The sequence below is a fragment of the Cynara cardunculus genome (genome assembly GCF_001531365.2).
Source record: "Cynara cardunculus var. scolymus isolate 2C chromosome LG 1, CcrdV1, whole genome shotgun sequence".
Classification (NCBI taxonomy): Eukaryota; Viridiplantae; Streptophyta; class Magnoliopsida; order Asterales; family Asteraceae; genus Cynara; species Cynara cardunculus.
The window spans coordinates 47,308,000-47,324,574 of NC_037528.1; the positions used below are offsets into that span (position 1 = coordinate 47,308,000).

At 32.7% G+C, this 16,575-nt stretch overlaps 1 protein-coding gene across 1 annotated transcript; it reads left to right on the forward strand.

Annotated features, from left to right (window-relative positions):
* The first annotated feature begins 9,569 nt into the window (after positions 1-9,569).
* LOC112511251 (tubulin beta-1 chain-like) lies at positions 9,570-12,611 on the forward strand. Its single transcript, XM_025116796.1, has 3 exons — positions 9,570-9,966; positions 10,593-10,862; positions 11,953-12,611. Exons 1-3 carry the CDS (start codon positions 9,570-9,572, stop codon positions 12,609-12,611), a joined length of 1,326 nt encoding a protein of 441 aa, XP_024972564.1.
* Positions 12,612-16,575: the final 3,964 nt, after the last annotated feature.

Here is a 16,575-nt window from a genome sequence, read left to right on the forward strand (position 1 = left end):
TTATAAAAATAATAATTAATTATTTTGTTAGAACTCGATAATTATTTTAATTATATTTTAGATTTTTTTATATTTTAAAATGAGATGTATATCTTCTATTTGATTATGTTTATATACAGTTAGTTATACGAATTTAAACATGGAGGTTTAATAAGTTGTATTTTATGCATAATTTACTTGTAATCTTGAATTTTAAATAATATGCATCAATATGCAGTACTTCATGCATAAAAAATGATTTTTAAGAGTTTTTGTCAAATATTTTATAATATAATATAGATCTATTATTCTAGAGTTTGAAACAAACCTTTTTAGTATATTTAACAGTTTGAATTAATAACTGGTAAAATGAATATGTATTAGTTACAGAACTATTATTTTATTCTTTTAAATTTAAAAATGATATAGAAGTTTAGTTGATATTTATTTGGACCATGTCAATATTAACAAGTCATCAGATCAACGAGATCCTTAGATTATGAAAAGTTTATTTCAGACCGTAAAATGATGATTTTGAATGGAATGAATTTGAGAGAATTTGGACTTCATATCCATTTCAATCTCATGTTTGGTTTGTTGGTTTGTCCGGATTTGAAATCTTAAGATTTAATTAAAATCTTACAATCATAGGATTTTGAAATCGTTAGAGGATGCTCAGGATTTTGTAGGATTGTATGAAATAAGGCTTTAGATTTGTTTGTAATAATCAATTAGTAAAAATGTAATTTAATTATTTTTATTATTTTTTATAATTTTTTTATAAATAATGAAATCCAATTCCATTCCAAAATCCTACAAACCAGACACATTAATAATTTTCAAATCATTCCAATCTAAATCCTTTCATAAAATCTAAATCTCTCAAAAACAATCATGCAAATCAAACGGACCCTTAAACCAAATCAATACAAATAGAAGTGTGTACAAACACTCAATCTCAAATACAAGAAACTGAAATTGAATGGAACTCTAATGAAACCCTAAAAATCTCTCAAGGAAGATAGAGAAACTCTCAAAATTGTAGAAAATGAATGCATCGATCTGAGCTTCGAAGAGGCACACGAAAGGGTGTGTGTGTATATATTTCAAGAAGTTTCAGATTGACCTTTCAAGTTTATCCACAAATGCTCTGCTAGCCTTCTAGAAACTTGACAGCTTCAAACCACCCTCCTTGATTTGCACCTTTACAGAATCAGTCCTTTTAAACCAACAACCTAGAATATAACACCAAAGTCCATGAATGACAAGAATGAATAATAATAAAGATGTATTTAACATCCCCCTTTAATCTTCACATATAAACAAGTCAATCAACTTCAATTTTAAACATAAGTAATTATGTTGATTTATACTAAGAGACTTCGTGAAAATATCAACAGGTTGCTAGTAGAAATGATTTTTCCAATTTTTAACACACATGAACTAACCTTTTCTCGAACTTGATGGATATCAATTTCTATATGTTTCGTGCGTTCATGAAAAACAAGATTATAAACAATTTCTATTGCAGATATGTTGTCACAATATAGATTTATAGGAAGTAAATCTTTAATTCTCAAATCTGTTAAAATTTTAAGAACTCAAATTATTCACAAGTTGTAGAAGCCATCCCTCTATATTCTGACTCTGCAGAAGAACGAGAAACTGTATTATGTTTCTTACTTTTCCAGGAAACCATAGAATTTCCAAGAAACAAACAGTAACCAGTAATAGATCGTCTAGAAGAAAGACGTTTACCCCAGTCAACTTCAACAAAAGCAGATAAGTGAAAAAATTCCGACCTTGTAAAACTAACACCTTTTCTTGGTGAAGGCTTCAAGTATATGAGAATCCTTAATGTCAACTTAAGATGGGATTGACGAGGTGAATGCATATATTGACTTAAACAATGAATTGCAAAAGCTATGGCAGGTCTAGTTGCAAGAAGATAGATTAACCTACCAATTAACTTTTGATATCTAGTATAATCATGTAAAGGAGGATCATTAGAAACGGTTCCAACACAATCAGTAACAGTAAGATTCATATCCATAGGAGTGCTAACATGTTTGCACACAAGATATCCAAAGTCATTTAGTAATTTTAAGCAATATTTTCTTTGAGACATACATATACCACTATCAAAATCAAGAACTTCAATTCCTAGGAAAAAGTTAGCTTGCCAAGATCCTTAATCAAAAAATTACTTTTCAAATAAGTTTTGACTTTATTTATTTCTAACAAATTATCCCCAGTTAAAACAATATCATCAACATATACCGAAAGTATAACAAATCCATATTCACCATATTTGGTAAAAAGAGAATAGTCACTTACACTTTGAGTAAAACCATTAGCAACAAGGCAAGATGACAATTTTGCATACCATTGACGGGGTGCTTGCTTTAAACCGTAAAGAGACTACTAGTTTACAAACATTGTCAAACTAAAATAGCCTTCATCTTCAGATAAATCACCATACAAGAAAGCATTATTAACATCCAGTTGAAACAAAGACCAATTGTATTGAACAACAAAAGCTACAATACACCTAACAGTGACCATTTTCACAATAGGAGAGAATGTTTCTTCATAATCAATACCCTCTCTCTTACTGTACCATTTGACAACTAATCGAGCTTTATATCTTTCTATTTCTCCAGAGGACTTATATTTGATTTTATAAATCCACTTGCATCCTATAGGCTTTATTCATGTAGGTAAATCAGTAACAACCCAAGTCCTATTTCTATAAAGAGCTTCTATTTCATCATTCATAGTTGTTATCCAATTCTTATCATTACAAGCTTCTGAAAAAGTTTTTGGTTCAATGGATTTATTTAAATTTGATGTAAAATAGAAATTTTCAAAATTCAAGTATGGGTAATTCACAACCTTTCTAACCCATATTTAACTTTCCCTTCTATAACAAAATCATCAAATTTATGAGTAAAATTGGAAGCTCTAGTCATTCTTCTAACAAATTTAGACATCCCTTGATTATTGGAAGTAGTGAAGACATCCTCAGAGTGGAGACCAGAATTTTCAGCATTATTGAGACCTTGGTGAGCATCCAACGATTACAAACCATATTAAACATCATCTCTGGCAACCACTTCTAAGATACTTAGTGGTTGCAAACTGGCAGCTCCTTCAGAATTTACAGATTGAAGAATATTTCTACTACCTAGTTGATGCCTACTAGCAGCTCTATGTAGGATACTACCAAGGAATGAGGATTGGTTACTATCCTCCTAAGGAGGTTGATCTCGAACCTCATCATTGGGAAGTAAACCGGAAAGATTAGTAGGAGAACCAAATGTGGAGTCAAAGAAATTTAAAGTATTTACTTCACTGGTAGTATGATAATCCAACTTATTTGAACTCATCTTAAAAGGAAAAATAGTTTCATAAAATCTTACATCACGAGAAACAATTATCTTATTTCTATCAAGACTAAACAATTTGTATCCCTTTTGGGAATTAGCATATCCTAAAAGAACACATTTTTCAGCTCTAGAAGAAAATTTATCAGTTACATTAGTCTTGGTGGTAAAACAAAGACACCCAAAATTTCTTAGATGAGTCAAAAACAAGTTGGAAACCATACACAAGTTCATAAGGAGACTTTCCTCTTGAAATAAAAGAAGGTGTTCTATTATGAGATAGGTGGCAGTTAGAATACACTCACTCCACATGTTCAAAGGTATACCACCCTGAAACATGAGAGCTCTAGCCATATTTAGTAAGTGTCGATGTTTGCGTTCCACAACCCCATTTTGTTAGGAAGTGTGAACACAAGACTTCTGATGAACAACGCCTTTATTTTTAAAGAACTCACCTAAAGTAAAATTAGTAAATTCAATTCCACTATCACTTCTAAACACTTTAACATGACTGCCAAATTGGGTTCCTAGCAAATTGTAGAATTATATAACATTATCAGTCATTTCATGTTTTCCTTTTAACAAACAAACCCACACAACACGAATGTAGTCATCCATAACAATTAAACGATACTTAAACCTTCCTTACTGGTCAAAGACCTTCCAGCCTAGTGGTAAAGGCTTGGGCATGGCATAGTCATGAACCCGAGTTCGAGCCCTGGGAGGGGAGAGTTGGCGACATTTAAGTGGGGCCTTGTTTAGCCTCCAAAATTGTCGGGGATTAGTCGGGCTTTGGCCCGGACACCCTTTCCAAAAAAAAAACATCTAAGTGAACAAGTTCACCAAGACATTTGGATTTATGATCACTCAAAGGAGATTTTTCTCTAGTTTGTTTTTCCATTCGACATATTTCACATGGACTTAGATTGTTACTTCCAAGTTTAAGTTGGTCTTTTAAAACAAATAGAACTTGGTCAGAAGGATGACCAAGACGACTATGCCATAGTTGGCTAGACACATAACTTGGAACAACAGAAGAAGCTAAAATAGGAAGAGACTTACCCTTATTAAACTAATCAAAAAAATATAAACCACCTTCTTGACTACCAATCCCCACTACATTCTTTTGACGAGAATCCTGAACATAGCATCGAGACTCATCAATTTATTGTCTCTAGCAAGTTTGTGAACAAACAAAATATTGACATTAAAATCTGGAACCACCAAGACATCAAATAAAGTAACATTGTTTGACAATTTTAAATTCTCAATTTTATTTATTTTTGCCTCAGTTCCATTTGGGTGATTTACTTTTAAATTTAAATCAGATATGTCAACAACATTGTCTAAATTTGAAAAACTAGATGTCATGTGTTGATTAGCTCTAAAATCAATAATCCATCCAGACTTATGGAAATTAGATAAACCTTCCATATTAGCATAAGTTGCCTCAGAGGGGTTCTTTTGATCTAATAAGGCAAGAAGTTTAGCAACTCCTTCCTCAGAGAAGGAAGGAGTTGACGAATGAGGGAGCTTTCCACTCCCATGAGAGTCTGTCACACAAGCATTACTAGACAGGGATTTAAAACCTTGATTTGAGGGTCTTGGTGGTTTGTTTTGAAAATCTTTTGGGAAGCCAATAAGTTTAAAGCATCTTTCAATTGCATGCCCAGAAATACCATAATTTACAAAGTAAATTTGACGGATTACCAGTCCTTTTCTTATTATCATTAACTTTGCTAAAAAAACACAAAATTCCGACTTTTATTACCAGAGGACACACCATAGCCTCCAAGATGAGACTCTTCCCTAGATATAAGAGAAAGGGCAGTTTTAACAGAGGGAAGAGGGTCCCTTGAAATAATGTTACTCCTAATAGGTTGATAGACATTATCAAGACCCATTAAAAATTGCATGAGTTTTATCAATTGACTGTGATTAAAAAAATCGTGAGAGGCATTGCAAGTGCAAGTGGGAAGAGTAACAAGAGCATCAAAGTGTTTCCATAAAGAATTGAGCTTGTGATAGTATTCTAAAACATAAGACACATTTTGACTTAAACAATTAATTTTTTGGTAGAGATTCAAGGTAACAGATCCATCAACCTTGTCATAAGTTTCTTCGAATTCCTACCAAACCTTGGAGGAATCTTATGAAAAAACTTGTCCTAAAAATAGATCCTCAGTGACAGAACTTAAAATCCAACTTAGGACAACAGAATTACATATGTCCCATTGTTTTTGAAGAACAGGGTCACCGTTTGGTCTAACACATGATCCATCAATAAACCCAAGTTTGTTCTTGGTTTCAAGAGCCAAGGTTGTAGCACAAACCCGTATTATATAGTTATCATTTTCATTTAATTTCATATTTAAAATGGGAGTTCCATTGGTGTCCTTGTGATGTAAATACAAGGGGTTCCCAAAGTCTAATTTTGCAATCTGGGATACTCCTTGGCTCTCAGTGACAGCAGAAGGACCAACCATTTAGAGAAGAAACAGACAAAAAACCAAGATGTAGACAGGATAGCAAGAAACAATATTTCTAAAACACTCAAAGGTGCTAGGTCAAACTATCCAAACACACACACAAAAGAATAAGATAAAAAAAAAGAAATGGACAGGATAGCAGAAAAAAATTCCTAAAACACTAAAAGGTGCTAGGTCAAGCCAACTAATCGAGCCACACACAATGAACCACAAAACACAAACAAGAACAGAAACCACCACAACAATAACAGAAGAAACAACACAAAAGAATCATGCCTACAGACCAAGGGCAATGACTCGGTAACCTTGTTATCGACAGGGAAGGGAGAGAGACTTACAGAGATCCTGCTAACAAGGGAGCAGCCGAAAGAACACCAGATGGTGACCCAAGAACCATAACAAAAAACTTAAACAGAGGTTAGAAACAGCAACCACAAGAAACAGAGAGTTGAACACAACTCAACAGAAAATCTCACTCAAAGAGGAGACAAAAAACGGATATAAGATCTTGATAAGAACCAAGATATAGATCTGTTAAAAACAAGGTACAAAACATACCAACAAAAGACATGCAAGCCAAAGGACTTACACAAGATCAATACCTAAACAAAATAAAAGGTTGTTACATTGAAGTAAAGAACAAACAAAGGAGCCAAGTCTAAACAAATGAAGAGATCTGAAAACTTACTTAAAGAAGGTAAAGAACCCGGAGAAGAAGTCCCCGATTAGAATGAACAGGTGGAACTTACCAAGAAACAACCAGATTTGAAGGAATACCCCCAAGAGAACAAACAGTTGCTCAATGACGACAGAGAAGATGAACAGCCACCAGGACAGTCACGTTCTAAACTATTAAAACAAAAACAACTCTTATACCATGTACAAACACTGAATCTCAAATACAAGAAATTGAAACAGAATGACACTCTAATGAAACCCTAAAAATCTCTCAAGAAAGACAGAGAAACTCTCAAAATTGTAGAAAATGAATGCGTCGATCTGAGCTTCGAAGAGCCACACGAAGGGGTGTGTGTGTGTATATATATATATATATATATACATATATTTCAAGAAGTTCTAGATTGACCCTTCAAGTTTATCCACAAATGCTCTGCTGCCCTTCTAGAAACTTGACAGCTTCAAACCACCCTCCTATTTGCACCTTTACAGAATCAGTCCTTTTAACCAGCAACCTAAAATATAACACCAAAGTCCATAAATGACAAGATTGAATAATAATAAAGTTGTATTGAATCTAGGTGTAGAGTAGAAAATGCATCAATAAGCCTCATAACTTTTCAAGAAAGTTGCAAGAGCAAAAGGCATCTCAAGTTTGGCATTCAAGTCCCTTGAAAGTGAAAGAAATAAAACCTATAAAGAAGAATGATCACCATTTATCCTTAAAGAAGAAGAACAACCACTACTAACGATATACTCACCATCATGATAGAGCTTCCAATTTTAATTGACGGATGCCGAGTCCACCAAATTATAAACTCCAACTATTGGCTAATTGCAACGAAAATTATAGTAGCGGTAAGTCGGGTCGAATCCACAGGGGCTCTGTTTTAAATTATTATTGCCAAATAGTTCAAGTACAAGAACAAATTATTAAAAGTAAATACGAAAAGGTGGGGGTTTAGATTTGATTAATTAGACTAAACATGAGATTAAAACTAATTATAAACAATGAAAACGAAACCCAACACTAGTCACTCCCGATGATGATGTAAAAACTTATCAGTGATCTCGCAAATGTAAAAAGATAGGATAAGCTCAAGTTGGTTATGGTTATCAACAAGCTCTGACAACCTTTGTTTTCACCTAATTAAACATTAGCTAAAATCAGCTCTTTAGCTAAATCTTAACTACAAATGAAACAATGAACAAGTTCTCAACATCCAAAGCGTAATTAGCTTTAACGAATTAGAAAACGCCGACTCAAAGAATTAAGCTCATATGCTCAGCTTAATACCACTTTGATTATGAGATTTCAAGAACTCAAATTGAAAACCTTATTGAATTCAAAGAGTTCCATTGTTACTCTATTGAAGTCACAAGACAATTACGTATCTAATGTTTTGAATAACAAACATTCATAGGACTATTAACTAATTGGTCAATTTAATTAACATTCAAATGAAATTAACGATTAACCTACAAATCAAACAAATAAACTTGTCCTAAACCATTACAACGACATCTCAAAGCGAGAAAACATCAAAATCTAAAGTTAACTAATGTTGGAATAAAAAAAAATTAGCCACACATAGCTAAACTAGGTTACCGATTCGATAGGTTTCAAGGATTTACCAAAAGATTAACAAGAGATTGATGAGAAAAATCCTTCCAATCGATCGGACCTGCTGCCTCTCTCTCAATCGAACCGACTTGTTGCTCCTTTTTCCCTCCCTCGAACAAACATGTTGTCTTTTTCTCAATCAAACAGATGTACTGCGTTTTCCTCGATCGAACAGACGTGCTATTGGTTTCTCTCTCGATGGTTCCCCCCTTTTTTTTCCTGATTCTGGGTTTTAGTTTCACCCAATGGACCTTGGCTTGGCAGCCCATGCTTAGATCCATGTTTCTTCTTTCTTATACCCTCATGAAACACGAACCATAAATTGTTTGATGCCATAAAAAGAAATACATGTTACACGTAGTTGGGTCCTATTTAGTCTAGAACATCATTAATTTATGGTAATTTGATATTAAAGATATACAAAATAAATCATTTCTCATTAATTAAAAACTAAAAACAAGAACCTATTTGTGTCAAATCTTTGGCATTCTTTCTCTTATTCTTTCTTCTTACTAGGGAAGCCGATGTTACCCAACAAAAAACAAAGACGAGGATAACGACAACCACAAGAAGCAGTTTCCAACAATACTGTTTGTTTTTGTTTATAAGCAACGATGTGATGTGTTTTGGCTTCAACTACCTCGAGATGGAGGGTTACTAGTCTTATTTATGATGCTAGTAATCTTCATTGACATTCCCATCTCTTCATGCTTTCTTGTTTTTCTCGTTTCTTAAAAGTTTCTCTCTCTCTCATGTACAAACTCGAATTATGATAGAAAGTTAGAATTTAGATTTAGCAATGGGGCCTATGGACCGATATGATGATTGGTTTAGGTGGCCAGCCTAGCTCGGAGCTGATCACTTTCACTTGGTCGACTGGTATCTTGAAACCTCCCCTATTCCGACGAAAAACAGCCCCTTTTCTTTTTGTTTARCCTGTTCCTATCAGAAAAATTACGATTTCAGAGAAGAGGAAAAAAGTGGGATTTGTTTTTTAATTTCGGTTTTGTTTTTACCCTTTATATACAAATGAAAAAAAAACGAAAAGTAATTAATTAATAAAAAAATAATACATAAGATCAAAATGACGAGATTGAAGGACATATGGATGTTCTAAAGAGCAAAAAGTAACGACGTAATTGTTTCACTTTAGGGACTTATTCATAATTATTGGTATACCACAAGGACCAAAAATGTAACTTACTCAAAAACATCGGAAGACGAACATTTGGAAGGCTAATAATGATCGAAAGAAACTAATCCCCGATGTTTTCTAAATCCAAGGAGTAATCCCAACCACTACTTCCCCCTATATCAGTCTCTCATGCCCTCCTTTTCCAATTGCCCCTTTGTCCCCCAATTTTCATTCCAAGATCTCTCTCATCTTCCCTGAATTCCAAAAATTCAACCAAAATGAGAGAGATCTTGCACATTCAAGGGGGACAATGCGGCAACCAAATTGGTTCCAAGTTCTGGGAAGTCATCTGCGACGAGCATGGTGTCGATCCCAACGGCAACTGCACCGGATCATCAACTGATATCCAACGTGAACGAATAAATGTTTATTACAATGAGGCATCCAGTGGCAGATACGTCCCGCGTGCAGTCCTCGTGGATCTTGAGCCTGGTACCATGGATAGTATCAAAGGTGGTCCCTATGGCCATATCTTTAGGCCTGATAATTTTGTGTTCGGTCAATCCGGTGCTGGCAGTAATTGGGCTAAGGGGCATTACACTGAAGGGGCGGAGTTGATTGATTCCGTTCTTGATGTTGTACGTAAGGAGGCTGAGAATTGTGATTCGCTACAAGGTATGTAAATGTATCAACTACACGCTCTTACATTTTTTAGGAACGAATTTATGATTCGTTATGAACATTTAACATATGAATTTTACGTGCTGAAGATGATTATAAGCTTTGAATAATAATTCGTTATGCAGTGCGATGACACTTTATTAAGATTGTATCTTATTTCTTTTGCAATGTGATACATAATGTGATCTTATATATCTGTAGCGCAACATATGAACATATCAATACACATTCTTACTTTGTGCATTTCTCTTGGAGTTGAAATTTAGCAATTCTGTTAGATTTGAATGTAATTCTTTTTGAAGATCAAAATATTAATTATATTATTAAATTATTTTATATTGCAATAAAATATTATCTCTCTCATAAATATTTAACTCCAAGGTTTCTTATCGTGAACAGAAATAAGTCACATGTTTAATTTAAGAACACCTTTGTTTTGCAAAAGTTCACAAAAACTCGACAGTTCTTAGCATGTAGCCGATTGGTACATCAGTTTCTTGAGACAGAAGTAAGGTCTGCATACATTTTACTTCTCTCAAACTCCACCTCTAGGTGTGATATATTAGATTTTCTTGGTTCTGTTAGGTGCTAATGGGGTTCTTTTTTTGTTGTGATGGCAGGTTTTCAGGTTTGCCACTCACTTGGAGGAGGCACAGGGTCTGGAATGGGAACACTCTTGATTAATAAGATAAGAGAGGAATACCCTGATAGGATGATGCTTACATTCTCCGTTTTCCCTTCGCCAAAGGTCTCTGAAACCGTTGTTGAGCCCTATAACGCCACACTCTCGGTGCACCAACTGGTTGAAAACACAGACGAATGTATGGTCCTTGACAATGAGGCCCTTTATGACATATGTTTCAAGACTCTGAAAGTCACCAGCCCAAGTTGTGAGTACCCATGTCGAATTCATCACCTTTGTCCCTTCGTTGTCTCAACGGTAGGATAGTGGGCATCTAAACCGTAGGTCGCAATGCGGCACCACTTATTGCAAGTTGCAACGATCTATGTCCCCCATGATTAAGGGAGAATCTAAAGGGATGTTGGGGTGGGGGGCCCCATGAGTTTAAAAAAAGAATACATATAAATATTATTAATTATCTATACAAACTTTATTCTGCCCCCACATAAAAAATAGTATGATCCCCAACTCAGTAATGATTTTTTCAATGCAAGTGTCCTTTTTGTCATGGAAAAAGATTTTATATTGGAAAAATTGTACCAAAAATGAAATCAACTTTCACCTAATTTTTATTTTGGGGAACCAACTTTCAAAATCGTCATTTAGGGGTATTTATCAAACTTTTTGTTTATTTAAGGATCTGGTTGATCTACTGAACATGTAACAGGTAATTTAAGGGTCTCTATCAAACTTTTGGTTTGATTTGCCAAATTTGATTTAAACTTTAATATTGATACGGATTGGTTAGATATAAAAATCTTGAATGTAATACTTAATATTTATTTTTTATTGCATCAATTAATTTTTTTTATTAAATTGATTTTTTTATTACATTAGTAAAAAAACAATTTTTACTGTAGTAATTTGGATTTTTTTTGAAAAAAATCTTCAATTTGGTATCTGAATTTAAAAAAACTAAATTTAAAATGAAAAATAGATTTGATTGCATTAATTTTTGAAAAAAAACGAATTTTAGTTATTTTTCTATAATTATTTTGCAAGTTGGTTCCCAAAATAAGAATCAGATGCAAGTTTGTTCCCAAAATTATGATTTTAAAAGTTGGTTCTCCAAAATAGAAATAAAATTCGAGTTGGTTCCATTTTAATGCAATTTTTCCATTTATATTATATTAAATAAATTATGCTTTATCAAAAATTTTGGATCTACCAATGTAAATTGTGACTATAGAATAAGTGTAACGGGGGCATTCTACATGGTGGCGTCAACCCTTTTGAAATTTCAAAAATTTTAAGATGGATCGAGTAAAATTTGATCGTTTACGTCTTTCGTATTACAGTTGGCGACCTGAACCACTTGATCTCCACAGCCATGAGTGGTGTAACGTGCTGCTTGAGATTTCCCGGCCAACTAAACTCCGACCTCCGGAAGCTCGCGGTTAACCTGGTTCCTTTCCCGCGTCTCCATTTCTTCATGGTCGGTTTCGCACCCCTCACTTCTCGCTACTCCAAGAATTACGTCTCTGTTGGTGTCCCCGAGCTGACTCAACAAATGTGGGATTCAAAGAACATGATGTGTGCAGCAGACCCACGCCACGGCCGATACCTGACGACCTCCGCCATGTTCCGAGGTAAGATGAGCACCAAGGAGGTTGACGAACAGATGATGAACGTTCAAAACAAGAACTCGTCTTACTTTGTTGAGTGGATCCCTCACAACGTTAAATCGAGCGTTTGCGATGTCCCACCAACCGGGATGAAAATGGCGTCGACCTTTATTGGGAACTCGACATCGATCCAAGAGATGTTTAGACGAGTGAGCGGGCAGTTCACGACCATGTTTAGGCGAAAGGCGTTCTTGCATTGGTATACCGATGAGGGAATGGACGAGATGGAGTTCACGGAGGCGGAAAGTAATATGAATGATTTGGTATCGGAGTATCAGCAGTATCAGGACGCGACATCGGAGGAGGAGGAGGAGGAGTACGATTACGAATAAGCCGTCGAAAATCGAGCAGTACGAGGATTAAAACGCATGGTTGTTTAGTATAACATGTGAAAAAACAAAGTAACGTTGGTTTGCCTCATTTCTTGTCATTGATTCTTTGTTTTGTTCTAAATCACAATTTTCCCTCCTTTCGGGCTCTAGTCTCCTTGTCGTTTACTTTCGGCCTTATTTTCTTTTAAACCGAACCGACACATTGATATCTGGCGTCGTTTACAAACGTTAACTGTTCAAGTCCAAATAGGGTAAGATATTCAGTTATGCCTCTTACCGAGTAAGATTTTTGGTCCTTCTCATAACCATCCGGTAAGATAGGTGATTCAGTAAGTGCTTACGCGGTTAGCAATTGGTAAATGACCCCGTCGTAAATGAGAATGTTCAATCCCTAACTCGATTCAAATTTGATTTGGTAGAATCCTACGGTGGTTAGATTTGGCCTAATTCTTTTTAATATATATTGAAAATTAATCTAACGACATTCTACATATTTTAAAATATACGTTAAAAATATTTTAAAATACTCCCATCAAACCGTATTATAACAACTTTCAAAATACACATAAAATCATACAATTTTATAAAAGAATAATGAGAAAAGAAAAATAAATGTTATTTCTAAGTCTAGAGATGGCCAAATGGGCCCGGCCTGGCCCGTAACCGTCGGAGGACCGGAACCGGGACTGGAGAGGGACCGGAACCGGCCCGGGACCTGTATGGACCAGTTATGTACCGCCGGTTATGAACCGATTATGGATTTTAACGTTTTTTAGGACCGAGACCGGTTAAGACCGGAACCGGTTATGTAACCGGTTATAGGACCGGTCTGGCCCGACCCGGTCAACAAAAGTCAACGTGTATATATATATATATAACAAAACATATTTTTAAACGTATTTATAAAATTAAACGTATTTATAAAATTAAACGTATACATATATAACAAAAACATATTTTTAAACGTATTTATAATAAAACGTATTTATATAAAACATATTAATAACATATTAAAAATAAATACGTTTAATTTTATAAATACATTTAAAAATATGTTTTGTTATATATATAAATTTATTAATTACCAAAAATTAGAAAAAATAAATAAAAAAATTGCAAAGGACCGGCCGTAACCGGTTATGGGACCGGAACCGGGACCGGACCGGACGGCTTAACCGGTTACCAGTAAGCTTGACCGGTTATGGAGGATTTCACCGGAACCGGGACCGGTTATGAAACGTTTTTGTCTTGATCGGGACCGGCCGTAACCGGTTATGGCCCAGCCCGGGACCGATTTTTGGCCACTTCTATTTCTAACATTAAAATCAGCATTTTTATCTTCTTTTTTAAATAAAAAGTTTGAGAAAGAACTGTCTTTGGAGAAATGTATATTTTTCATAATGAAAAAGTTTAAGAAGATCTAACAATTTTTTTCATTTTGAATGGTTTAGTCCTTAAGCTAACTTTTTGAATGAGATTAAATTTTCTCATTTTGAATGATTAAGTTTTTGAACTATTTTTCTGAATGAAAAAACCATTAAACTTTCACGTTTTAAATGATTAAGACCCTAATTTGTTTTTAAAAATAAATAAACCATCCAACATTTACTAGTCGATTAATGTAATTTTTGTTGTGTTAAAAGAATGCAGGTAACCAATTTTTAAAAATATGATGGTTTATTTAATAAAAAAAATATCAAAGGCTTAATCAATCAAAATAAAAAAATTTAATGATTTTTCATTCAAAATAAAAATAGTTCATGAACTTAATCATTCAAAATGAAAAAGTTTAATGATTTTTTCATTTAAAAAAATAGTTCAGAAACTTAATCACTTAAAAATGAAAAAATTTATTGATATTTTCAGATTTTTTTTTAACTTTTCCCTTCTCACAAAGTTAAAATCAATTTTCAGAGTTTTGTAAACAATAATTAATAAAATGACACTTGATGTTGGTTTTTTTTTTCTTTCATAAATTGTATGTAGGATTTTATTAAGGAAAAAACACTAGTGATTATATAAAGGTTGTTTGTTTATCTTTTAATAGTTTCGTTAATAGATAACATATGAATCATTAATAGGCGAGTCTTGTTTGACAAAAAAAAGTCTGTTTTTTAATGGTTCTAAAACTCTCTGAATGATTTTATGTCATGAGTCTCACTTAACCATTAAGCGCCAGAATTTTATTGTAAACAATTACCAAACAATTATATTTCATTTTGCACTATATCAGGAAAGCTCTTAATCATTCTGACTACTTAATTATTTTTCACCAAACCATTCAGTAACTGTCAAACAAAGCCTTAGTTTTAACAAATTTCATATATATTTAAGGAAATCTCTATTTAGTATTTAAAAGAAAAAGGAAATGAAAATCGTAGTATGTTTTTTATTTGGCTGTTAAATAAAAGTAATGACTTTGTTTATATCGTAAGAAAATAAATAAAAATGTAAATACAACCAATTAATATCAAAATTTTGTTAAAAAGGTCATAAGATATCTATATACGATAAATGTAATAAATAAACTTATAAATAAAATTTATTATAATAACTCAAATATAATAAAGATTAAACTTTACTAATCTAATATAACGGTTGAGTTTCGGTGAAAAATAAAAGTTATGATGAGAACTGTAAGAAAAGATCTATGTCATTTCATCAATCTTAATTGAAGATCAACACTAATAAGATATACCGAATCAATTCTTGTATCAAACCAATCCATGGATGGAGTGAGACTAAAAGTGATCAATAGTTCAGATCTTTTTTTATGTTTCTGTGATCACCTTAACTCTTATTCTCACACGATATTTTATCTATAACCATAATACTTGTTACACAGTATTCTACGTTTCATAATTTCATAAGAGATTTAATCAAGTGAGAACCACACATATTATAATAAACGTGAGAACTTTTATCTTAAGGTATTGTTTTACATGATTTTTTTTATTTAAAATTAATATTTAATTTATTTATCAACATATATCTGTTATATATCTGTTTAATAACGTGTTTACGTGGAAAAAAAAATAGAGAAAGAAAATATTCGGGAGAGTTGGCCAAAAATATTCGGTGGCAAAAGCAACCAAGCAAGATGGTCCATTGGAAATGGTTTTATGCGCCGTCATCCCATCTGCATGTACGCCACGTGTCCTATATCAATTGCCACCCTGTTCCCTTTCTTTTTTATTTTCTGTGAAAAAAAATATATAATTTTCTATTAAATTTTATCATTTTACGTGAACATTTATTTAAAATACACCACCCTAACTTATACTATATTATAAAGCATTTGGTAAAATTTTTAAAAATAATTTTTTATACATAAAGTATTATTTATTGATGTATATTACTTAAAATTCAAGATTATAAATAATTTTTCATAAGTATAATTTATTAAAGCTTCATTTTTAAATTCATATAATTAACTACACATAAAACATAATCAAATACATGATAAACATTCATCTTAAATATAAAAAATCTAAAATATAATTAAAATAAACATTGACTTCTAACATAATGATTAATTATTATATTTATAAAAAAATTATTATGAAAAAATCAAAAATAAATTATAATAAAAAATTAAATTAAATAAGTTACACCAAAAACACAAAAACTATTAAATAGTTAATTTGATATTAATATCAATTTTTTTTTCAAATATTTATGTTATCTTTAAATTTATATTTATAAAAAAAATAAAAACATTATCGTTTTCTCAAAACCACGTAAAATCGTATTATATCGATAGAGAGAAATAATAAAAACTAAACATTAAAATAGAAATTTATCTTACTGTATTGCGCAAGTACCCTTCTGGTTAAAATAAATGTTCCCCTTTATTATCCAACCTAATATACTGAGAAAATTCATATTAAATATCTAGTTTGATTCTTGTTATTATGTATTTAACATCTAATCGTTATTATTATGTATTTAACGTCTAATATTA